Raw genomic sequence first — 26,350 nt, 5'->3', positions numbered from 1 at the left:
TTTTACGGTTGAAAGTCATCACTTTTATAACTTTTAAAACATTAATTGTCATTAATGTCACTGAATGTATTTTTTCATAGCAACGAAGGGCATCTGACGTAATATACTTGACGACGGGATATTATCAAAAATTATCACCTTAATTTGCATTTCTGTAGCTTTCTATTTGTCAGAATCTCCTATGAATGAAATAATCTTAGGAATCTCCTGTTTTCGATTGTCGGTAGAGTTTCTGGACATCCTGTATATCCAGGGAGAGCCAGATTACTTCAAGCACAAACAAGAAGCGTTACTACTGGACTTGACAATGGTAAGTGCGGCCTTGCCAAAACATCGTTAAAACAGTGGCGGATCTACGGGGAGGGACAATGGAGAAATTTCCCCCCTAACAGGGTCCAAAATTAAAGAAAAAAAAAGTTGAAGCATAAAAATATATTAGTTGACAGATGTCATTAAACATAAACCACAGACAGACAAATTCAACTCAATAAACATGCTACTTAGGAACATTAAGGGAACTTAATGCATATAAGTTATTATAATGTATGTCTTTTATTTAGTTTGGGTTTACATGTTTTATGTCTTTTTTGGTGTTTCATTGGAAGGTCCCCTAAGGCAAATTTCCCCTCCCAAGGCAAATGTGTATATCCGCCACTACGTTAAAACAATGGTTTTTCTCAAAACCAAAAATTGTTCAACGCGGAGTAAAATCTGGAAAACCTCAGAAAGTGTACATAGGTGTGTGAAGTGTTTTTCAACTTCATAACATTCACAATATTTTATCACTTACAAAATACTGTATGTATTTTATTTTGTGACACTGACAAACTTGATAACCGACCAACAGATCCCCTTACTTACAAAAAGTCACTCTACGTAGATGGCCTAACAATATAATTATTAAGCTGCTGAGTGGAATTCCTAAAATCAAAATAACTAAATACGACAGCATATCCATATCTAATTTCAGCTTATTCTTGAAGCTTAAAGATCAGACACCGTTTCTAAAAGAGAGTCATCTCATTTGCCAACAATTTTCTTGCCTCGAATGTGATAGACAGCATATAGGGCAAACATCGCAGTGGTTAAAACAAAGAATAACATAGCACAAAAGTGACTGCAAAACAGAAAAATTCTTGTGCACTAGCACACCATTCAGACAGGCCATCCATTTAATTTATCATTGGTCAAGATCTTGGATATAGAAAACAACTAAAAAAGACTATTTCTGGAAATGTACCACATCAACAAAAACAAGAAGTCAATTAATTATAAGACAGATAGGTGCATACTTGTAATATTTATAATATATTGTAATATTTTAAAATTCTGATGAACTGAAAACATCTAACACGTGGTTCGATATTAAAACTAGTTGACTCTAATGTCACATGTGAAAAAATACCGAAATCAGTGCCGCTTCGGGCGTTCGTAGAACAGCATATGTTGGTCCGATAGAATTAGCTTGACAAAATTAAATACATTTCGTAAGTGATAATATTAGGTTTGTTCCAACACAAGGAAGAACCGTCATATAACGATCACGTTACTACGTAATAGGGCTTTTCATCGATTGTCATTTGTTTCGAGCTTCTGTCATAAGTTGTATAAACTGTGTATAATATTAATATACACGGATTATACATTTGACAGAAGCTCGAAACAAATGACTGTGAATGAAAAGCCCTATTACGTTCATGGGAACGAAATAATACGTTCCATATTACTGCGCAGGACGGAATTTCAGAAATCAATTCAGTTCGTTTGAAATTAAAATGCTATAATAGACGCTACGCTTATACTGTGACGAATCCTAATATTTGCAAGGTGTTTGTTTTAATGCACAATTCACTGAGTATAGAAAGATTAGTATGTGCATACAACGAACATTAGTCCAGGGCGGATCTGTTTTGAGATGGACGTTGAGAGATGACTCAAATTTTTTTGCAGAAATTGCTTGAAAATAAATCAAATGATAATATTTGAGTTATCCTCCCTCTCAAAAAGGTCCGGAACATTGTTTAAATAATCAAAATGTCAAGAATTGAAGGAAAAATTCGATTTTTTTCTTCGTTTTTTGATTATAACTTTAAAAGTATTCATTTCCGAGAAAAGTTGTACTGACATAAAAGTTGCGTAATTCAATTTACTACAATATAGAATTGGTTAAAAATTTAAAAAAATAGTCACCCTAGTTGCAAAATAGCAATAATTGCGAAAAAACCATACAAAAACAAGTATTCGCATTTTACGTTTTTCAACCATTTATGCTACACTTAGGACCTTCATATTTCACCCAGAAAAACTTTATGATACAGTAAAACAATACTGTAAATTTCATTAAGATCGGTTCAATAGATTTTGCAAAATAAATTTTGCAATACAGCTTTCGCAAAAAAATTCATATTTTCAAAATGTTGCAGGACTGAAAATAAAGCAGATAGCAAGTTGAATTTTTTTTTGCTTATAGAAGTGTACTGTACCTTTCATTTGCAATTTTCAAAATTAAAATCGATTGATTACCACGGCGTCAGAAAATTTTTGAAATAAACAATAATTTTTGGTGCTACGCGCAGGACAGCGGTGTTCGATTCACACAGGTTGATTTCCACCAAAATTTCTTCCAATCTTTATCTAATATATTATTTTCTTACTCTATATTTTGTTGTATTTTAATTTTTTAATTCCACAAAAATCAAACTAATTTTATTATTGTTTGTGAAATATTGTTTAAACAATTGCATATGTTTAAAAATAATAAACTTTTATTATTTAAGTTAAAATATATGAACAAAGAAAGTTGTTGCTAATAAAAGTGTTATTTCAAAGGATAGAGTATGTGTTTTTATTTTGAAATAAACAAATTTATTTATTTATATCGAAATGTCATAAAAATTAAAATGTATCATCATTATCAAAGGTCATTGGAATGCCCAATCAGAGCAACCTATCCGCTGTCCTGCGCGTAGCACCAATAATTAATGTTTATTTAAAAAAATTTCTTACGCCGTGGTGTTAAGCGATTTTAATTTTGCAAAATTGCAAATGAAAGGTACAGTACACTTCTATATGCAAAAAAATTTTCAACTTGCTATCTGCTTCATTTTCAGTCCTGTAACATTTTGAAAAAATGAATTTTTTTTACGAAAGCTGGATTGCAAAATTTATTTTGCAAAATCTATTGAATTGATCTTAATGAAATTTACAGTATTGTTTTACTGTATCATAAAATTTTTCAGGGTGAAATATGAAGGTCATTAAGTGTAGCATAAATGGTTGAAAAACGTAAAATGCGAATACTTGTTTTTGTATGTTTTTTTTCACAATTATTGCTATTTTGCAACAAGGGTGACTATTTCTTAAATGTTTAACCAATTCTATATTGTAGGAAATTTAAATACTTTTAAAGTTATAATCAAAAAACCAAGAAAAAAATCGAATTTTTCCTTAATTTTTTGATATTTTGATTATTTAAACAATGTTCCGGACCTTTTTGAGAGGGAGGATAACTCAAATATTATTATTTGATTTATTTTCAAGCAATTTCTGCAAAAAAATTTGAGTCACCTCTCAACGTCCAAATGTACTAATATTTTTACAGATGCGCCCTGGTCTACATTTCAATATTTCACTTACCTAACGACCACCAATCACACTCAGGTCCATATCTGCCCTGCCCATCTTCCATTGCCTAGAATAAAAAATCATTAGTATTTTAGAAAAAAAAATGTATTTTTATTTGGATCTTAAAAAAACGTTTTTTACCCTGAGAATTTCTGGAGAGATATAATCAGGTGTACCGACAGCTACGTTTGATTGTACAGTACCATCTTCATTTAATCTTAAACAACTACCAAAATCAGCTAATCTAATATGACCATTTGCGTCTAGTAGAACATTGTCAGGTTTGATATCTCTGTAAGAATAAGAAAAAATTTTGAAAAAAAAATCAAAATAAACTATATTAATAACTATATTTGTAGAGTACCTCAAGCTATTAATTTTTATTTTAATATAGAAATATCTGATAAAATCTAATTTTGCAAAAAAAATCCTAATTAAAGAACTACAAGGAACGAAGAAGAAGATACTTCTGAAGAGGGAGGTACGGTTTGAAAATTTTAAAATTTTCGATTTTTTTATTATTTTAAATGAAGTTACATAGCTTTCTGAAAATTTCAAGAATACTCTCTGAAAATTTCAGATTGATCGGAGCAAAATTACTGTAAATACAGCATGTTGAACATCCCTACCTTTGAACCGCTTTGCAGAACATAAAGAAACATGCCAGCGCGCTTCAAAAACATATATACTCCGCGATTCAAAAACATATTCCTGTGTGCACCACTTACAATTTGACAGACAAAAAAGAAATTGAAAATAAAAGTTTTCAAAACTTTAAAGGCGTTTTTCTCAAAACTGCTTTTTTAAAATGCGGTAGACATTGTAACTCAAAAACTACTTATCCGATCCACCTGATATTTTGCATATATTTTCTCTAGACATTTCGTGCGGTACGCTGTCGAAATATTTTTTGTGTTTTGCTTATATTTTGTTTAAAAGTAATAAATATGTTGATTTTCACCCTTTTTAAGCACAAAATTTCGTTATTTTGACTTCTGAGTGATACCAAAAGCTCAAAAATCATTAAAAAACTCGACAACGTTACCTCGAGAAACTCATAAGTTAATAAAATATTTTTGAATTTTTTGTTTATAAATATAAACAAAACGTTAATAAAATAATTTTCTAGCTAAATTGTGGCTTATTTCCCATTTAGAATAGTTAATTGCAAAAATTCTATAAAGAAATAGCTTCAGAACAACATTATCAATGTTTGCTTTGGTCAAGGTCCATGTTTGGCATGCGTATGTGAGAATTGGGAGTATGCACTGGTCAAACGCTCTTGTTTTTAATAGTACTGTTGTATTTTTTTATTCTTTAAAACCCATTTTAATTTTCCAAATCCTGTACAGACTAATCTGACCTTTCTTTTTACCTCCGCTGTTTGGTTTTCCTTATTTATTTTTATTATCTATCCCAAATATATATAATGATTAACCGCTTCTATTGTGGTTTCGTTTAGTATTACATTTCTATTATCTTGTGTGTTTGTCATTGTTTTTGTTTTGGTAAAATTCATTTTTAGACCTATTTGTTCGGATTCATTTGCTAGTTCGGATTGATTTGCTAGTTCGGTTAGTATGGTTTGTAGTTCTTCAAAACTTTTAGTTTCTTTCTATTTATATTTATTCCCATGTTTGTCCATTCCATTGTTTTTAAAACATCTTCCAATGCTAATGTAAATAATTTAGGAGAAATAACATCTCCCTGTCTCACTCCTCTGTTAATTGGTATAGGTTTTGTGGTTTTTTTCAATTGTACTGTCATTGTTGCTTTCTTATATATTGTGTATTAGCATTCTGTATCTGGAATCTATTCTACAGTTGTTTATAGCTATTTCTTTTGACCACATTTCCACGCTGTCAAAAGCGTTTTCGTAGTCAACGAACGCTAAGTGCAGATCTATATGGTAATCGTTAGTTTTTTCTATTAGTGCCCTAATTGTTAGAAGATGGTCAGTGGTGCTATATCCTTTTCGGAATCCTGCCTGCTCTACTGGTTGATACGAGTCCAATTTGTGTGTTAGCCTGTTGTTGATAATCCTCATGAATAGTTTATACGTTTGCGACAGCAGTGAAATGGGTCTGTAATTTCTTATGTCCTTTCTGTCGCCTTTTTTAAATAGCACGATTGTAAGACTTTCGTTCCATTCGTCGGGTATTTCTCCTTTATGTAGACACTGATTTAATAGATTTCTTAATGTTTGCGAGATTTCTTCTTTCCCTTCTTTCAACATTTCAGCAAGGATTCCATCTGGTCCCGGTGCTTTACTGTTCCTTATTGTAATAGTGCTGCTTCTATTTCATAATTTTTTATTTTTGGTAGTGTTTCTGAGTTTACATTCGTGATTTATTTCTTAATATTGTTTCAGATTGTTGTTAATATTACTTATTCTAAATTTGTTTTTAAAATGTATTATTCTGTTTAATTAAGAGCGTAGGCGCAAAATTTCGGGCCAATACTTTTTAAATGCACAATATATTATTGAAAAATTTAAACACAGAATGAAAGATTGAATTATTACCGAGGGCCGAAAGTCCCTTAGAATAAACAAAAAGTTTCTTTTGAATGAGATAGGTATTTGAAATTAAAAATCACACTAAATTTTCTTTTTTTTTCACCCCTGTAACTTATTAAAATAAACATTATAGAAGTTTTCAGGGATTTTCGGCTCTCGGTAATAACGTAATCTTTCTTCTGCGTTTAAATTTTTCAACAATACTTATTAGTTTTCTCAGGATTTAAAAAAAATGAATGCATTTAAAATTTTGCGCCGAAATCTTAAAAGTGTTGTTTGATGAAGTAAAACTTTTAAAGAGTATGCTGAACTTTTGATTTTGTTCTCTAAAATTGGATTTTCTTTCCAATCTACGTTGGGCCAACTGGCATGGGAAGGGGTTCCTAGGGACAGTACCGGCGCTAGGGTATAAGGTGCCCGGCTGCAAAAATAGCATAGGCGCCCTTCTATTTTTTAAAATTAGTATTGCTTAAACTTAAAACATCAGCAGAAAAAAAAAACACATTTTGGCGCCCCCAAAACACGACCGCCCGCCTACAGTGCATCCCTTGCAGGCCCGTTATTGTCGGCCCTGCGTAGACATTAATGATAAAAGGTAATGAAATGTAGACTTACCTGTGTACATATTTAAGATTATGTATTGAATCAATGGCTAAGACCATTTCAACTATATAGAACCGAGCCATTTCTTCTGGAAGACGATCTTCGAATTTGCTTAATAAAGTTAACAAATCACCACCACAGTAATAATCCATCACTAAATATAAATTAGATACATCCTACAATCGAAAAATAATACAATTATTAATACAATGGATCTTAAATAACAAAACTTATTAAACAATAGTCATAAATATTAGAATGTTATTTCAATTGTAAAAGGAAATATTATAAAAAACGATTAATCTATTATTTCCGATGTATGGTATCAATTGTTTGCTTATACTGTTGTGCACCGAAAAAAATAGTTTCTATCTATTTATGATCCAAGTAATTTGCGATAAACAAATACCTATATCGCGTGTTTTTTTATCGTACCTTAATAATGCTATCTATAAAACGTGAAGAAATGGAGGACCAGTTAAAAAATATTGTGTATTTAAAAGTTTATTAAAATACATAAAATTATCAACAGTAACAGGTCCACATTGGAACAAGAAATAAATGTAATATTTCTTCTTTTGAACGCAGATTTTCAACATCAAATAAAATAAAATTAGTAATCATTGGGCCTGGGCGTAGATTTACGCTCCTGCTATGTCTAGGTCTCGAATGTTGGTTTTTGATTGGAACGTGTCTGAAGATGTTCAGCCTCTCATCTTTACTGATGAGCCCAGAGAGGTTGAAGAGGGCGAAACACATTTCTAAGAACTGGTGTTTGGATCTTTGATTCTATTCAAAAAAATTTTCCCAGTCCGAAATAGTGGATGTGTGAATTATTCGTAAGGGGATTTTTCCACATTCTCTATTTCATTTGTTTGATCATTTTTATTGTTTATTTTTTAAACAAAGTATTCATCATCATTATAACACCTAAAATTAGGTGTTACGTTTTAAGAAGTTATTCCTGACATCGTCCTTTACAACGCCTGATAGGTTTCAAAAATTTCTGAATTATAACACGATTTTTCACCCACACTCTAGACTATAAATGTTTCGAGTATTCGCGTTGTTAGTTCAGAGAAATAAGGGGAAAAAATATCCTGTTGGTGACACAACCCCCTCCAGGCCGAAACCAAATTTTTTGAGTACTATGGACATCTATAATAATAACCTATATGTTTCCTGTAGCCGACTTTGATGATATACATAGTTATAAACAAATGAATATCAAAAAACGGTAAATTTTCGCTTTTTTCGTCTATTACCAAAAGGTTAAACATTTTAAACAAATTTAAGAGTAAGAAACTCATAAATCGTATAAAAAACTTCAATATGACGTTCGCTGAATATGTCTATCCTTATTGGTTGCTTAGAAAATTGCGAAATAAATCATAAATTTTAAGTTTTTATAAATATTCATAACTTATGTAAAAATTAACTTAGAGCCTTCTTATTACACGCAATGCTGAGACTTCTGGTGTTTAAATCATACCCTAAATTTTAAAGCAATTGGTCAAATAGTTTAAACGTTATTTAATTTGTTTATCCCAAATTTATTTTTTTTGCAACACTATAAGTCAGAAAATGATGAAGTTACAGTAATACTTTGGATAGTTTATGAAAGAAGAAGATTTACATTATTAATTTAATTAAAAAAAAATGACAAAAAATAATTCTAAATATTGCAAAATTATTTTGCAAGAACATGTGAATTAAAAAAAGGGGGGGGCTAACTTCGTCTCTAATTGTCCTAGGACAATTGTTTTTCTTTATAAATGTGTATAAAAATTCAATCTTTCTAAATATGAAAAAATAATTTTTCTACAGGTAACGGTTAAAAAGTTATTCTAATTGTTTATAAGTAAGCAAAAAATCGACATGTTGTTGCAAAATAATTTTACACAGTTTAAAACTACTTTTTGTCATTTTTTTTTAATTAAGTTAATAGTATAAATGTTCTTCTTTCACAAACTGTCCGAAGTGTTACTATAAGCTCATAATTTTCTGACTTATAGTGTTGCAAAAAAATGAATTTGGGATAAACAAATTAAATAACTTTTAAACTAATTGACCAATTGCTTTAGAGATTTAAAATATAATTTAAGCACAAGAAGTCTCAGCATTCTGTGTCATAAGAAGGTTCTAACTTAATTTTTACATAAGTTATGAACATTTATAAAATCTCAAAATTTATGACTTATTTTGCAATTTTCTAAGCAACAAATCAGGATAGACATATTCAGCGAACGCCATATTAAAGTTTTTTATATGATTTATGAGTTTCTTATTCTCAAAGGGCCTAGCCGGGTAAGATGGTGAAAAGTGCCCCCAACCCAATTTAAATTCCATATAGGCCACTTTTTAGCACATATAGAGGAACTCACTTTCTGAAATTTTTAGCCCCCTAGGTGGTCACGTGACCCCCCTAGAGCCTAATTAGGCTTTTTATGTTTTTATTTTTTCTCTCAGCCGTATCAAGAGCTAGCCAAAAACTTTATTTAAAAAAGTTGTAAGTTTCAAAAAGATCTAGATGAAAAAATTTTTTTTTATTTTTTTGGCGGGAAATTCGAATTTTTAGAACAATTTTAAACTTTTAAATACCTCTGAAGAAAAAACTAAGACACTCGTTTTTACGAAAATTAATTATAATGTGTATTTTTGAACAGTCTTTCACCCTTAATTTTTTCAGATTTTTAAAATTGGTGAAACGTTCCTTTAAAAATAAAAAACCGCATTTTTTCGGTTTTTTTTTTCGTTTTTTGATATAATTTTATACATATTTTTCAAAAATTTAACACCGTCACTAGAATAGGTAAAAAACTGAAAAATAATTGGGGTTTGCTTAATAAAAATTTTTTGTAACGATATCCATTTTCAAGATACAGGGCGTTGAAGAAAACAAAATTTTACATATTTTTTACGATTTTGCCGAAACTACTGGCAACATTGTAATAAAACTTGGCGGGTTTTAAGAGGTAGTTATTGTGCATGTTTTGACATACAACTAAGGATTTGATATTCATCATTGGCGCGCATAGGGGTAATGGTCTGAACTTTTCAAAGAAAAAAAGATAGTACGCCACTGACATATTTCAAATTAACAATCATTTTTGAATTCCTCGTTCAATTTTCAATAAAAAATCTATCTTCTCATTTTTTCATACGACGCGCCGTTTTGCTGTAACAAATAAAATATCTTAACGCTTCCAAAGTATTCGAATTAATTTTGATAATAATGGATGTACGAGATGTAGATGTAGAAAGTACTAGAAGTTCGAATACTTTGTAAGGGTTAAGATCTTTTATTTTTTGAATAAAAATGGCGCGTCGGATGAAAAAATAAGAAGATACATTTTTTGTCACAAATTGAACGAAAAATTCAAAAACCATTGTTAATTTGAAATATGTCAGTGGCGTACTATCTTTATTCTGTAAAAAGTTCAGACCATTACCCCTATGCACGCCAATGATGAATATCAAAAACTTAGTTGTATGTCAAAACATGCACAATAACTACCTCTTAAATCCCGCCAAGTTTTATTACAATGTTGCTAGTAGTTTCAGCAAAATCGTAAAAAATGTGTAAAATTTTGTTTTCTTCAACGCCCTGTATCTTGAAAATCGATGGCGTTACAAAAAATTTTTATTAAGCAAACCCCAATTATTTTTCAGTTTTTACCTATTATAGTGACAGTGTTACCTTTTTTGAAAAATATGTATAAAATTGTATCAAAAAACGAAAAAAAAACCGAAAAAACGCGGTTTTTTATTTTTAAAGGTACGTTTCACCAATTTTAAAAATCTGAAAAAATTCAGCGTGAAAGATTGTGCAAAAATACACATTATAATTGATTTTCGTAAAAACGAGTGTCTTAGTTTTTTTTTCAGAGTTATTTAAAAGTTTAAAATTGTTCTAAAAATTCGAATTTCCCGCCAAAAAATAAAAAAAAAATTTTTCATATAGATCTTTTTGAAACTTACAACTTTTTTAAATAAAGTTTTTGGCTAGCTCTTGATGCGGCTGAGATAAAAAATAAAAACATAAAATGCCTAATTAGGCTCTAGGGGGGTCACGTGACCACCTAGGGGGCTAAAAATTTCAGAAAGTGAGTTCCTCTATATGTGCTAAAAAGTGGCCTATATGGAATTTAAATCGAGCTGGGGGCACTTTTCACCATCTTACCCGGCTAGGCCCTTTGTTTAGAATGCTTCACTTTTTAGTAACAGACGAAAAAAGCGAAAATTTACCGTTATTTGATCTTCATTTGTTTATAACTATGTATATCATCAAAATCGGCTGCAGGAAACATATAGGTTATTAATATAGATGTCCATACTACTCAAAAAATTTGGTTTCGGGCTGGAGGGGGATGAGTCACGAGAAAAATCTTATTTCTCTGCACTATGTATTTTTTGTATTACGAGCCTAAAAGTTTATGCATTACACAACCGGTACATGGAAGACAGTTGTGAGATGTGCAATGAACTAAAGTAAAAGTTTCAATAACCTTGCAAAACACAATATATAATTTCCTGTTGCTAATAATTTCAAATAAACGACGGATTTATGGTTTAACTTTATAGAAAAGCAAAATGTAATAAGAAACACCGGTAAAAGTTTTAATGGTACTGTGGAAGGTTAAACTATGCTTAACATTACGTTTGTAATGTATTTGTATATAGACCACGCATCAGCGGTAAAAAACTGTAAAACCGTGGAATTTTGAGAATCAACACCGATATTAATGAAAATTTGGGTTTAAGCTCTGTTGACCCTCTTTTTCAAAATCTACCCTATTAACCCAGGGCTGATCTGTGAAAAAACGTCTATTTTTGGATGTGAGAGGTGGCATTCGGATTTTTGCAGATAAAGTTAGGTGACAACTTCAATAATTATAATTGACTTATGCTCCTTCTCAAATATGCCCGTAACATTAATAAAAAAATTAAAATATTTAAAAATTTCGAAAAACATCGATTTTTTTCTACTTTTTTTGCATATAACTTTAAAACGGTTCGTTTTGGAACAAAGTCGTAGGGAAATAAAATAAAGATAATTGAATTTTGTATGATACACGATTGGTTAAAAATGTCTTAAAGTATTACCCTTTCTGCAATATAGCAATAAATACAAAATAAGGGTGCAAAATAAGCCTGTTGTTATTCAATGTTTTCTAACCACTTTGGTGGCACTTAGAACCTTAGTAATTCGCTTAGAAAATTCTTACAACATACTTAAACTGTCTACCAAATTTCATTAAAATCGATCTAATGGATTTTGCATAATAAATTTGCAATCTAATTTTTTTTTAAAAAGTTCAATAATTTGACTTAAACTTTTAAATGCTGTAAGCAGAATTGCTATTTTATTTTTTATTCAAAAGTTATTCGGGTTCAAAAATTGCAATTTTTCGATTTTTTGAAAGTTCAACCGCGTTTTTCTCGAAAACTATGCATCCTACGAAAAAACTTGTAAGTGCATTTTTTGCTTAGAATTACCCAAGAAATAAAAAAATGTTTTATTTTGCGAAAAATTGCTGTTACGTAATTCCTCAAGTTCTTTGTTTATAACTTACAATCATCGACATCCGGATCAACTGTTACCCAAAAAATTCGTGCTCTGCGGGTCAAAATACATAAAATTTGGGTAAGTCCATCTAAATAAAGGAGGCCGTTGCCCCCTTCACCCCCCTGGCGACAGCACTAATTTGTTTATAAGCCAAAAAATTGTTTATAATTTTAAATCATTGCTTCTTCTTGTAGTTCCTTCTCCTATCGGAGGTTGGCTATCATCACAGCTATCCGTACCTTATTGGCGGCTGCTCTGAAAAGATCTACTGAGCTACAATTATACCACTCTTTTAAGTTTCTCATCCAGGAAATTCTTATTCTACCGATAGATCTTTTACCCTTTATTTTACCTTGCATTATGAGCCTTAAGATCTCATATTTCGCACCTCTGGTAATGTGGCCTAAATATTCTAGCTTTCTTGTTTTGATGTTCTTTATCACCTCGCAATCCTTTTGCAGTCTTCTTAACACTTCTGCATTTGTAACTCGTTGGATCCATGATATTTTCAAAATCCTTCTATAGCACCACATCTCAAAGGCTTCCAACTTCTTTATATTTTCTACTTTAAGTGTCCAGCTTTCCACTCCATACAACAAAGTCGAGAACACGTAGCATCTTAAGGCTCTTATCCTCAGCTCCAGAGGAAGGTCTCGATTAACAAACATCTTTTTCATTTTTATAAATGCTTGTCTTGCAATTTCAATGCGTGTCCTGATTTCTCTACCCTGGTCATTGTTTTCATTTACCCAGGTTCCCAGATATTTGTAGTTATTCACTCTTTCTATTTGTTTTCTCTCGATATCCAAACTTCCTATTGTATGTTGCTTAGAAATAATCATGAACTTGGTTTTCTTAACGTTCATTTGTAGTCCATAGTCCATACTGACTTGATGTAATCTATTTACTAATAGTTGCAGTGAATCTAGACTGTCTGCAAAAATAGCGGTGTCGTCTGCGAATCTTATGTTGTTCAACATTTTTCCGTTTATTGATATACCCTGTTCTTCCTCTGATATTGCTTCCTTAAAAATAGCTTCGCTGTACAGATTGAATAACAATGGAGACAACATGCAACCCTGTCTAACACGATCTCTTGATTTTTATGGCATCTGTTTCGACATTTTCGATTTTAACCGCTGCTTTTTGATTCCAGTACAGATTGACAATAACCCGTATCATTGCCGAGGCTGCTTAAATAATCCTATTTTAATTCTGTAAGGTGTATTAGATAGGTAGAGCGCCTGTTTATATGTAAAAAAATTAGCAAACTTTCAAATGGTCTACTGTTTGTTCAAAAAGTTTTTAAAAAAATTGAACTTTTAAAAAAAAATTAGATTGCCAAATTATTACGCAAAATATATTAGGTCGATTTTAATAAAATTTGGTGGACGGTTTAACTATGTTATAATAATTTTTTATGCGAATTACGAAGATTCTAAGTGCAACCAAAGTGGTTGAAAAACATTGAACAAAAACATGCTTATTTTGCCCCGTTATTTTGTATTTATTGCTATTTTGCATAAGGGGTAATAATTTACGACATTTTTAACCAGTCAGATATCATACAAAATTCAATTATCTTTATTTTATTTCCCTACGACTTTGTTCCAAAATGAATCGTTTTAAAGTTATAAGCAAAGAAAATAGAAAAAAATCGATGCTTTTCGAAATTTTTAAATATTTTAATTTTTTTATTAATGTTCCGGGCATATTTGAGAAGGAGCATAAGTCAATTATAATTATTGAATTTGTCACTTTAACTTTATCTGCAGAAATCCGAATGCCACCTCTCACATCCACCTCAAAACAGATCCTCCCTGGTCTATATGCCGAACTGGGCTTTTGCCCCGGGGGTGAAAACAACCCCATCTAGGGGATGCAAATTTTTTCAATCAAAATAACTATGGAAGTCCATAGATTTACCAATTCTGAGTAAATTTTATTCTATAAAATTTTTTTGCGAAGTTGATACTTTCTAAGTTATTAGCGATTGAAACTATACATTTTTAATTGAAAAACTCACGTTTTATAACTGTTGTTCATGAATAACTCAAAAAAAAATAATTTTATAGAAAAAATCATTAAGAACAAAATTGTGGCTAATAAAAAACAAAGAGATTCGCATCGGAAAGATCTATGTAAGCCCAAGAACAACTGAGTTACTGCTCTTTAAAGGATGGTTACTTTCGAACAACCTCGAAATGGAGAACCTTCAAGCTGAAATACCTCGAATGTGGTGCAATTTTTTGGGAAAACTTAAGGGACATCTTTTAAAGTTCATTAAAAAATATTTCAAATAAGCTCTGACAACAGTTTTTTGCATAAGAACTGACTGACTTATGACGAAAATAAAGTCGCTCTCTGCTTTTTTCTTTTTGAAATGTAACAATTAAACCCTCGTCAATGTCAATACACTCTTAATAGAAATGAATAGCTTCCCACTTGAAATTAACTTTATTTAGATATAATTGATACGATCCATGTAATTCGACCGGTTTGGAATGCTTAGTTTAGAAAAAATAGTTGATTAAATCGAAAATCACTTTTTAAAATTTTTAAAAAAGGTGCATTTTTCTTAAATAAATCTAGAAAATCTCTATCACTAAGATCACAAAAAACACCTTATAATTTTTATATCCACCCCTGCCCCCAACCATTTGTCCCCCAAGCAGCGTTCCGCCCCTAGAGATTTTGCTTAGTTAGATCATGACCTACCTATTCGCAAATTTTGGTGCATTATCTCGATCATGAGCGTCACAAAAAAAAATAAAATCCGCGACTTTAACCCCTTATAACTATCGTCGTCCCCCACTCTGGTTTCCGCCCGTTGGGTAAAGTCATGTACACAACTAATTCAACATATCCCCGTATAGCTTGTCCATATTACTTATCACGAGCAAAATCCGCTTCTATCTCACCGACTATTTGTACATTACCATCATCCCAAACTATAATAACTATTAAATACTAATCCCAATAATATTAAACGTCTTACCTGAAACGCATAATGAAGATGCGTTATCCATCTTCTATCACCATAGACTAAAACATCGCGTTCTTCTTTAAAACACGCCGTTTCTGCCCTTTTGAGCATTTCCCATTTATTGAGAATTTTCATGGCGAAAACTTTTTCGGTGCCCTTAAATTTGACTACGCACACTTCGCCAAAAGCTCCTCTACCTATCACCTTGATTATCTCGAAATCTTCACGAGTCAATCTTAAAGATTTTACTGTGCTGGCTACAGGCTTAACTGAAAAAGAAAAGCTGTATCAGATAAATAATAAAATTATCCATATATATCCATTATCCATAAAATTAAAACAAAAGTGATTATTAAAGCATGACAATAAGTAAACTGCTCGTCAAAAGTTAGAGATATAGAAAATTCTGCTGATTTTCATAGTTGATTTTTTCGCGAACAGACGGATTCCGTTATTTTTTTTTTATTTTAGCCTTTTCTTTAGTATTTACACAGTTGTACTTATACCGGGTGGAAGAAAAAAATATGTTTTTCTTGTGTTAAGTTTGAGACACCCTGTAGGGAGAACGAGGTACAAATGTACGAGGTACAAATGAACGAGGTACAAATACATCAGAATAATATTGTAGTCTTATGTTTTGTGAACATGCTGTTGTTTGAATGTCCCTGATATCGTTAGAAACAAAAAAAATAGACGGTTTTGTAATTTAACATGTGTTTTAACCGAAACAAAAGTTTGAGACACCTTGTAGGGAGAAAAAGGCACAAAGGTGAGTATACCTCGATATTATGTTGTAGTCTCATATTTTTTGAATATTTTATTTTTTTAATTTCTCTGATATCTTTAATAACAAAGAAACTAGACGGTATTACTCTTTAATATGTTTTTCTATGTTTCACATGTGTGATGTGACGCATGTCGTCAGTTAAAACACATATTAAAGAGTAATATTGTCTAGTTTCTTTGTTATTAAAGATATCAGAAAAATTAAAAAAAATAAAATATTCACAAAATATGAGACTACAACAAAATATCAAGGTATACTCACCTTTGTGCGTTTTTCTCCCTACAAGGTGTCTCAAACTTTTGTTTCGGTTAAAACACATGCTAAATTACAAAACCGTCAATTTTTTTTATTTCTAAAGATATGAGGGACATTCAAAAAACAAAATGTTCACAAAACATAAGACTACAATACGATTTCGACATATACTCCCATTTGTATCTCGTCCTCCCTACAGGGCGTCTCAAACTTAACATAAGAAAAACATTTCTTTTCTTCCACCCGGTATAAGTACAAAAAAAAAGTTTGAGTAAACCTTTGCATAACTGTGTAAATCCGTGTGAATCCGTTAATCTGTTCACGAAAAAATCTACTATAAAAATTCAGCAGAATTTTCTATATCCCTAACTTTTGACGAGCAGTTTATTTACTTCTCAGGGCTATACAACATTGATAAACACGGGGTAGATATAGAAGTTAAAAAAAAAATGATGTTTTTTTTTCTGCGCCATTTCATATAAATAAAGTGATGTTTTAACTCATTGATTCATCAATGATGAAATTCATTTATATTGTTTAAATTTCTTAAATTCGCAATAACCCGAAGGTTATTAGCGAGAAGCTAATATTAATATTAATAACAATAACAAACTACTAACAATATTAAATATTAGGTAATTTAGGTAAAACTTTAACTAATTTAACATATTGGTGAAAGAACAATTTGCACCAAGTGCTTTCTCTAGGTTTGCTGGGATACCATAATTGATTCTTGCTGCGGAGAAAACTGGACAGTCTGGGATAATAATATGTTTCACCGAGAGCTTGATGTCACACTGCATACATTTTGGTTCGGGTTATTTTGTAATTAAAAACTTGTGTGTTGGATTGGTATGACCTAATCTAAGGCGGGTTATTGTTACTTTATCTTTTCGGGTTGTCTTTTCTTTTGACGAGGAAATATCTTTATACTCTGTGTTCATTAGCAAAATACAAGGAAAAGTTATTTACCAGCAATTTTATTGCTGGAATCGAATCTTATGATTATACGTATTAATAATATAGGTATGCAAAGTCAGCAGATAGTGTGCTACTTTTTTTATAAACAAAATGGCGCCAGAAAATCGTATTTTTTCCAATTTTTGCTCTATAGCTCCAAAGATTTTAACTTTACACCAAAAACACCCAAATAAAAATTCACCGTAATTAAATTCTGCATAGAGACGTGTTTTTCCCGATTCACTTAGACGAAAATTTTCCCCGGAAAATGCTGGTTTTTCCAACAAAATCTTTAATTTTCAACTAAAATTTTAGGTAAGTAATTGTTTATAAATAATTAAACAACTTGGTAATATAAAAGCTCTTGTCGTATAGATTATAATTCCAGAAGCTGATGGAAATTGAATTAACAGTTTAGCAACAATTGAATTGTTAATTAAAAATTTACGGTCGCTATAATAACCACAATAATTATGATGCATAAAAATAACTATGATTTTTGTATAAAAAGGCACTATACCTATCTAATGTACTTTACGGAATTGAAATTAGACTATTATAAGCGGCCCCAGGAATATTTTAAAATTATAAACAATTTTTTGGCTTATAAACAAATAGAATATCTCGGGAAATATTAACTTAAATTAAATCATGAAAACGGTATTGGAAAAAAAGCGGCAAGATGCTTCTTTTAAAAGAAAAATCGTTTAATTGTGATGAGTAACATATGTGTTGAATAATGTTGGTATATCGGTAGTCGATTCTACAATCTCTCAAAGCTCTTAAGATGGCTACCATCTCGATAGTGTCAAATTCTTTTTTATATTCAACAAATACTGGAATCAGCGGCCGGTTGTACTCTATAGTTTTTTCGATTAGGGCCTTTAGACAAGTTAGATGATCATTTGTACCATACCCAGGGAGGAAACCTGCCTGTTCTCTTGGTTGGCATGTTTCTAGTTTGTTCTCAATTCTGGCAGTGATTATTCGAGCAAATAACTTATACAGGTGGCTTAGAAGACTGATTGGCTTATAGTTTTCGAGCTATGTTTGATTTCCTTTCTTATGTATGAGGAGCGTTATAGAATTATTCCATTCAGCTGGTTCTTTCTTCTTAAAAGTTCCCTCTCCTATCGGAGGTTGGATATCATAATGGCTATGGTCACTTTGTTTGCTGCTGCTCTGAACAGTTGTAATGAACTACAGTTAAACCATTCTCTCAGCCAGGAGATGCGTCTTCTTCCTATGCTTCTTCTTCCTTGGATCCTTCCTTGCATAATAATTCTCAGCAACTCGTATTTTTCTCCTCTGGTAATGTGACCCAAATATTCCAGTTTTCTAGTTTTTATACTCTTCATAATTTCTAACTCCTTATTTAAACGTCGTAGCACTTCTACATTGGTAATCCTTTGAACCCACTGAATTTTCAATATTCTTCTGTAACACCACATTTCGAACGCTTCTATTCTTCTTATGTGTTGTCTCTTCAATGTCCAAGCTTCCATTCCGTATAGCAATATAGAACATATGTAGCATATTCAGCTGGTATGGCTTGGATTTCTAAGATATTGAAGAGATGTTTGATTGTCCTGATGAGAGCAGAGTGATTGTCCTGATGAATAACCTCGATTCATATTTTTTTGTTCTGTATGCTCTGTCGGGTTTAAGTCCAATTTGTTTGTATATAGTGTTTTATAGAAGTCTCCTACTATCTCTAGCATTTCCTCTCTGTTGGATGTTAGTTTGCCATTCTTTCCCTTTAGTCTGATAATTTCTTTCCTGCTGTTCGTCAATTTCCTTCTCAATATCTGCATGCTCTTGTGCTCGATTGTCTGCGAGATTTTCTCCTTTTTATATGCCCTGATGTCCTTTCTATATAATTGCTTTAGAGACCTCTTTGTTGTTTTTAATTTATGCTTTGTTGTTCTATATTCTTATCTTAGAAGAGAGATAAATAGAAAAAGATAAGAATACAGATGCGATGGGTAGATGGCATTAAAAGAATAGTCGGAACAAATTGAAAGTATGTTGCTCAGGATAGAGACCGACGGATCAGTTGGGAGAGGCCTATGTCCAACAATGGACGAATGCTAAGAATGGAGAAGGCTAAGAAGAAGAAGAAACAACATTTCATATCAAAAAATGTGACGATAAAACCTTTTCATTTATATAAATTGTCCTTAATGTTACTACATATAATTTAATCTGCAATTATAAATCTTTTACTGATAAATTGGACAGCAATAACTGCAGCTTGCATTTTAGATTCATTACAGCATAATCAACTGAACTATCCGCATTGCATGTAATGTAATGTACCTAAGTGATTAATGACATCCTGATTTTTTCATTTGGCAAGATAAAGGCTGTATTTTTTGGCAAAAATGTATCAAGTTTATTTTTAAACTGCTTCAAAATACAAACATTTGTTTATTGTCGATGAAATGATTGCGTTTTCTTGTTGTAAATAATATATTTACTATTTTCCATTTCTAGTATTTTTCTATAATTATAACTTTTCTTTCAGCGCAAAATGTTAATATTGATCACTTCCGGTTTTTCAATGGGCGAACCTAATGACGCATTTTGTGGTATTTTTGACTCGATGAGCGATCGAAACTATTGAAAACTAAAAGAATGCTCATCCAAAAAATACGTAAACGGTTTTCGCATGGAATTTTTATTCATAACGTTAAGGTATATGGATAAACTTATGTAAAAGAATCAATCGTTGATTTCTAAATTTTCGATGATGGAGTTTTAAGAAAACCTCTTTTAAAGAAAAAAGAAGTTAAAAGTCAAAGTAATACATGTATAATATCCAATGTTCAACACGATGCGCACACACACGACTCTAAGTAGTGATACATATTTTTATATAAATTGACGATTAAGGAAAATAAAATACCTTTATTACCCACTTTAATATACGATTTCTTTTTCATTCAAGTGTGTACAAAATTTATTTATATACTAAACTTACGTGCATAGAAATCGGCCCACTTAAAAATTTGGTCATTTTTGATTTCTCGTATTTCCTAAACCTGTTGCCCGATGTAAGTGATTTTTTGAACATGTTATAGCCTGATTCTTTAACAATACCACTGTAATAATATTGTTGCCAAACAGGTAAATTTTTATTGTATATCGGGTGTAGCAATCAAACTGTGTTTTTTTTCTCAAAGTTCGTATCACCCTGTGGAATGTTCTAGCATTTATAAAATACTGAAATTAAAACCCAACTATAGCCCCAGGTTTTCTTAACATTCTGTTTTTTTATTTATTCGCTTATGTTGGATAATAAAAAAGTTAGGTACTTTAACAACTAGACATGTTCTTCATCAATACACGGTGTTTCTAAATAAGTGCTACAAACTTTAAGGGGTAATTCTTCATAAAAAATAATGACAGTTGGCTTTATAAACGTATGTCCGCAAATATTTCGTTTCTGAGATACGGGATGTTGAATTTTTTCTTACAAACTGACGATTCATTTTATTGCTTTAAAACCGGTTGAGATATGCCAATGGAATTTGGTGGGTTTTAAGACGCAGTTATTGCACATTTTTTGACATGAAATTAAGAATTTAATATTCACCATTAGAGCGCATACGTGTAGTATGACTGATCATATTACCCGTATGCACGCTAATGGTGAATATAAAATTCTTAATTTTATGTCAAAAAATCTGCAATAACTATCTCTTAAAACCTACCAAATTTTGCTGTTAGTCCAAAACCGATGTTAGTCCAAACCATTGGCGTAAGTTTAGAAGCCATGAGTGTATTCTTCTTCCAAGTGCGCGTATGTTCTCTATTTAACGCTGTGTTATCAGTTGCAATATACAATATCTATCATGTCTCATAATCTCTCTCTCTCTCTCTCTCTCTCTTGTCGTTTCCCCATTACTGAGGATCGTGATTTCTTCCAATATTCCTAACAATGTTTCTCCATTGGTCTCTATCTTCAGCTGCTCTAAGAGCTTCGCAGAATGAGTTTCCAGCTGAATTCTTCATTTGGTCAGACCATCTAGTTGGTGATCGTCCTCTTGATCTTCTCCCCGGAACGTTTCCAGAAACAATTAATCTCTCCAAACTGTCGTCACCTCCGCGAACCACGTGACCAAAGAATTGCAGAATTCGTTGCAGACATATTGTGGACAGCCTTTTTTTAATATTGAGTTGATTTCACCAAGATGTGAAGCCATTGTGAGGCCTTTGAGATGTGATGCTGCTGGTGGCAGCGTCACATCTCAAAGGCATAAATTTTTTGGCGCTCACCTGCGCGAAGAGTCCAAGTCTCTGTTCCGTATAGAAATATTGAGAATACAAGGGCATTCACCAGTCTCATCTTGATATTTTGAGAGATAGATCTGTCTTTCCAAATACCAATACGTCTCCGAACTTCTGCTTCACAGTTTCAATGGTTAGTTATACTAGACCCGAGATAGATAAAGGTGTTTACTATGTGGTACTCCTGTAACATGTTAGTCAGTTGAATAGTGTCGAATCTGTCGACCACCATTATTTTTGTCTTAGCTTTATTGATTTTCAGACCAACTTTATTGCTTTCGTACTCAACTCTTCGCAGAAGATCAAACATTTCTTGGTCACTTGCTGCTGTAAGTGTAGTGTCATCAGCAAATCTTAAATTGGAGATTTTCCTGCCAGCTACTGTTACTTCACCGACCCATCCTTCTAAAACCATCCTCATGACATGTTCACCATAAATGTTAAATAAGTCAGGTGATAACACGCATCCTTGTCTAACACCTCTCTGTCTTGAATTGGTTTGAGAACTTCTGATCTAGTCGTACTGTCGCTGTATTGGTACAGATTTTTAATAAGTGTCACCAGGTGCATTGGTGCGTCCATTTCTATTAAAATTGACCACAGATTTATCCCGCTTACACAATCAAATGCCTTTTGGTAGTCAACGAAGCATATAATCATAGGTACTTAAAATTCTCTAGACTTTTCAATGAGTTGTCTCAGGTTCAGGATTTGTTCCCTTGTACCTTTACCCTTTACAAACCCCGCTTGTTCCTGAGGTATTTGGTAATGTAGATAGGTTTTTAATCTGTTTTTGATGATATGTCTCATAATATGACCGAGGTATGAGGATTTTGCGGTATTATATACCTATACGTTCTCAGTTCTATCTTCATCAGCCACTGCATTGCCGTTTGATACATGACCTTCACTCTTGTTGCTATTCTATCTAGCACTAAGAAGAGATATGTGATTGTAGTTCGTAAAACACGTGATGTATTTGTGCGAAATTGGTAGTGAAAATGTATATGGAGAAAAGACGGTAAAGTAGAAACATTCCCAAATAACTAGCTGATGAAAATCAAAAGATAGTACCACTGGAAACAGACTCGGCAATGCAAACGGTTAACGAAAACAAAATAACGCACACAAAAGAAATAAAGAATCTCGCTAAAGGAAACTGCTGACTAATCCACCGCGTCAAATAGATTAAAAGAGCTCATAGTATTTGAGCGACCTATACTCTAACAAGAGTAAACGGTCCATATATATAACTTTTTTTACGTAACGCGAGATGTGAATGTCCTAAATGAGGACATGAGAGTACTTAGGTAGAAAGTGCGTGATCATGTTCTACCTAAGGAATAGTAAACTTGATATTTTTCGTACATATTGTACAATAACATTACTGATAACTTATTACGTGGGTTACTTTTTTGTAATACAAAAAAATAAACTTAAAGAATAGAAATATTCAAAAGCTTACCTTGTTCTATAAAATCTGAAACTGTTTTTTCTTTCCTTAAACTCGAATTGCAACATTCATCGTAGAGAACAAGTAATATATCTATGAGGGTTTCGATACTAAAACTTTGTTCTTTGGCTAGCACAGGCCCGCCAAGAAACAACATTTCCAGTTGGCGCAACCGGCGTTCGCCCGAAACCCCCTGCATGGTTCCCACGCTCTTTTCACTCATTTGAAAATGACATTAGCACCTGCAACAAGAAATAATTGTATTAACTAATGTATATCATAAACTGTAAATACGATAGTACAGTAGACTCCCTCTACAACGAGAACTGAAATGGCGGACTAATTACCTGGTTATAAGCGGATCTCGTTATATCAGACAACAATAATATTAAAACGAGTTGATACCTCTTACGTAGTTTATTAAGTGTCGATGGTCGACCTGAATAACGGGAGACTTCACCATCGTAAATTGTAAATGCCCTACAATATTCAATATCGGTCGATAGATAAACAAGAAGTTTATTACAGGCGGCGAGTTTATTACAGCACTTGCCTCGATAATAACACAGATGTTGGGAATTTTTATGCAAACCAAGGCACGTTGAATGTTATTTACGAGAAGCACTCCCGAATCATGATTTACAATGTATATACATTGTAAATCCCAAATCATGATTTACAAAGTTTATACATTGTAAATCATGATTCGGGAGCGCTTCTCGTAACCACTCGTAACATTCAACGTGTCTTGGGTTTATTTATTTCTACTGCATTTTTATTGTGATTTTAGTATAGAATAAGTATAAAAAAGAACTCCCACTCCCAGAATTTTACTCCCGAGTGAAATAGAAAAATGTAACAGAAAAAGATAAGAACTGAATATGGGAATCAACGCAACGTGAAATAGATCCAACGCAACGTGAAATAGATTTAACGCAACGTAAAATAGCGAAATTTCTCACGAAATTTGTTATTTATGACCCTTAAGCTAATACCAAACTCTAATTTATTGCCCCTTTACCATGATACAATAACCCAAGATACGACACGCAGCGTTCCTAATTTCGTTCAGGTCGCGCATGACGTCACGTTGTGAGTAGATCTTTTACATTTAGAATGCATTGCCATTATGATTTGGGGATTTTAGCTTTAAATATCTGCTGAGAAATTTTCGAGAAGTGCTGTTTTGTTTAGTAGGATTAAATATAATTATTGAGAACATAATCTAATAATAGAAATCAATTACAAACATGATTTTTTATTATTAGGCAAGATACGTCTCATTAGGTATATATTATACTGTATAATACACAGCGTTGCTCTCTACTGTTGTTCTGAAGCTATTTTCTTGTGGCATTTTTGTAATTAACTATTTTTAATGAGAAATAAGCCACAATTTTACCAAAAAAATGATTTTATTAACGTTTCGACGTCCAAATCGGATGGCGTTCTCAAAATACAAAAAATATTAATGAATTAAACAAAAATGTTGTTGCTTAGTAAAAAATTCTTCTAATAATTCATTTAATCTGACTCATTTATATCGGCAATTCAGACATATTATACATTTAAAGTAGAAGACTTTAAAGTGATATTGCCAATTATTCATTCGATTACATGAATTCAACCCTAACTCAAGAATATCCGTCACAAAAAAAAATCATAGCATGTGATCTGTCTATAAAAATACAACCACATGCAACGGTGACAGTAAAATTTTCGCATTAGAGATTCCATAGTAATTCACGAGTGAAAACCAGGAAAAAACCTCGTCATGACATTGTAAGTATTAGGTCTTACTATTATTATCGTAAGTATTATATTAGAATCTGGTATTAGTTTTGAGAGTAAACTAAAGTAAGACTTAATACTGACGATGTCGGGATGGTATCACGAGGTTTTTTTCCTGGTTTTCCCTCGTGATTTACTATGGAATCTCTAACGAGAGAATTTTACTGTCACCGTTGCATGTGGTTGTATTTTTAAAGACAGATCACATGCTATGATTTTTTTTGTGACGGATATTCTTGAGTTGGGGTTGAATTCATGTAATCGAATGAACAATTGGCAATATAATCTTAAAGTCTTCTACTTTAAAATGTATAATATGTCTGAATTGCCGGTATAAATGAGTCAGATTAAATGAATTATTAGAAGAATTTTTTACTAAGCAACAACATTTTTGTTTAATTCATTAATATTTTTTTTATTTTGACAACGGCATCCGATTTGGACGTCGAAACATTAATAATAAAAACATTTTTTAGTAAAATTGTGGCTTAGTTCCCATTAAAATTAGTTAGTTGCTCTCTACCAGCATCCACTTTGCCTTTTCCCGCTTTGGCTAAATTTTGGGATGGAATAGCTTTTTTTAAGGCATTGAAAATTTTTAGGAGAATATCCAAGCAGCTCGTGTTTCAGATTGCGTTCATAATCGTCGCTGTTACAATGTGTTGAACAGATACGAGCGTTGTTAACGTTAAAATTGTCTGCACGTTTACGTTTACATAGTTGTTGTCACACACATCGCACTTTTTTGTCTTTTCATCATCATCACTGGCTCGACAGCCCTTTCTGGGTCTTGGCCTGTTCCAGGATTCTTCTCCACTCTGATCTGTTTCGTGCTTTTTTCTCCAGTTTTTTATTTTTAAGGTTATTATATCATTTTCTATTTGTTCTAAATATCTCAGCTTCGGTCTTCCTCTTGTTCTTTTTCCTACTGGCATCTGTTTGAATATTTTGTTTGGTATTTCGCCTTCTTCCATTCTTTCTACATGTCCCATCCAACGCAGCCGTCCTATTTTAATGAATGTTATGATATCCGGATCCTGTCTGTTTGTCTTTTGGGAAACTAAAAAACTTGATATTCGTATCGAAACCTTGTGATTGATTGTCCACATTACAACCAAACACGGCACACCTCATTTTTAATAAAAGTTTAACAAATTATAAGTAAAATTCACCTTAAACAAAAAAATAAATACCGTTTACTATACAATACGACAACACTGACTTTAATGCTGTTCTACTCACAGAGTGACGTAGCTACGTAAACCCCGCCCACCGACTCCATGTCATAGCTTCAGTTATTGTATCATGCCTCTTTACCCTATTTTTATTGTCCTAAAAGCGTGGATCATTTTCCGATGAACTGTCGGTAAAATGACACAGTTCAAAGAGATTTAACATACAGGTGCCAAAATATCACCCTTTAAACTGAGCCTACGGAGCTGATACAATCAGTGCAGTGGTAATTTTACTATGTAGTGGTCTAACCACGTTGTGTTAAGAGTTTTATCATT

The 26,350-nt window shown here is 32.1% G+C and overlaps 1 protein-coding gene across 3 annotated transcripts in view; it reads right to left on the bottom strand.

The window, feature by feature from the left end:
- Positions 1 to 26,350, bottom strand: part of LOC114349379 (serine/threonine-protein kinase Genghis Khan) — a 217,796-nt gene that overhangs the window by 160,528 nt on the left and 30,918 nt on the right. For all 3 annotated transcript variants that reach the window (XM_050648108.1, XM_050648111.1, XM_050648109.1), the window contains exons 2-6: positions 23,061 to 23,290; positions 15,313 to 15,569; positions 6,758 to 6,921; positions 3,766 to 3,916; positions 3,637 to 3,691 (exon numbers count right to left, since the gene is read on the bottom strand). In XM_050648108.1, the coding sequence (XP_050504065.1) occupies positions 3,637 to 3,691; positions 3,766 to 3,916; positions 6,758 to 6,921; positions 15,313 to 15,569; positions 23,061 to 23,271 (838 nt within the window). In that variant the 5' untranslated portion in view covers positions 23,272 to 23,290. The remainder of the gene's footprint in view (positions 1 to 3,636; positions 3,692 to 3,765; positions 3,917 to 6,757; positions 6,922 to 15,312; positions 15,570 to 23,060; positions 23,291 to 26,350) is intronic.

Source organism: Diabrotica virgifera, chromosome 4 (assembly GCF_917563875.1).
Source record: "Diabrotica virgifera virgifera chromosome 4, PGI_DIABVI_V3a".
In the NCBI taxonomy this organism is placed as follows: domain Eukaryota; kingdom Metazoa; phylum Arthropoda; class Insecta; order Coleoptera; family Chrysomelidae; genus Diabrotica; species Diabrotica virgifera.
The sequence above is the reverse complement of the archived record's forward strand: the minus strand, read 5'-3'. Positions and strand labels throughout refer to the sequence as shown.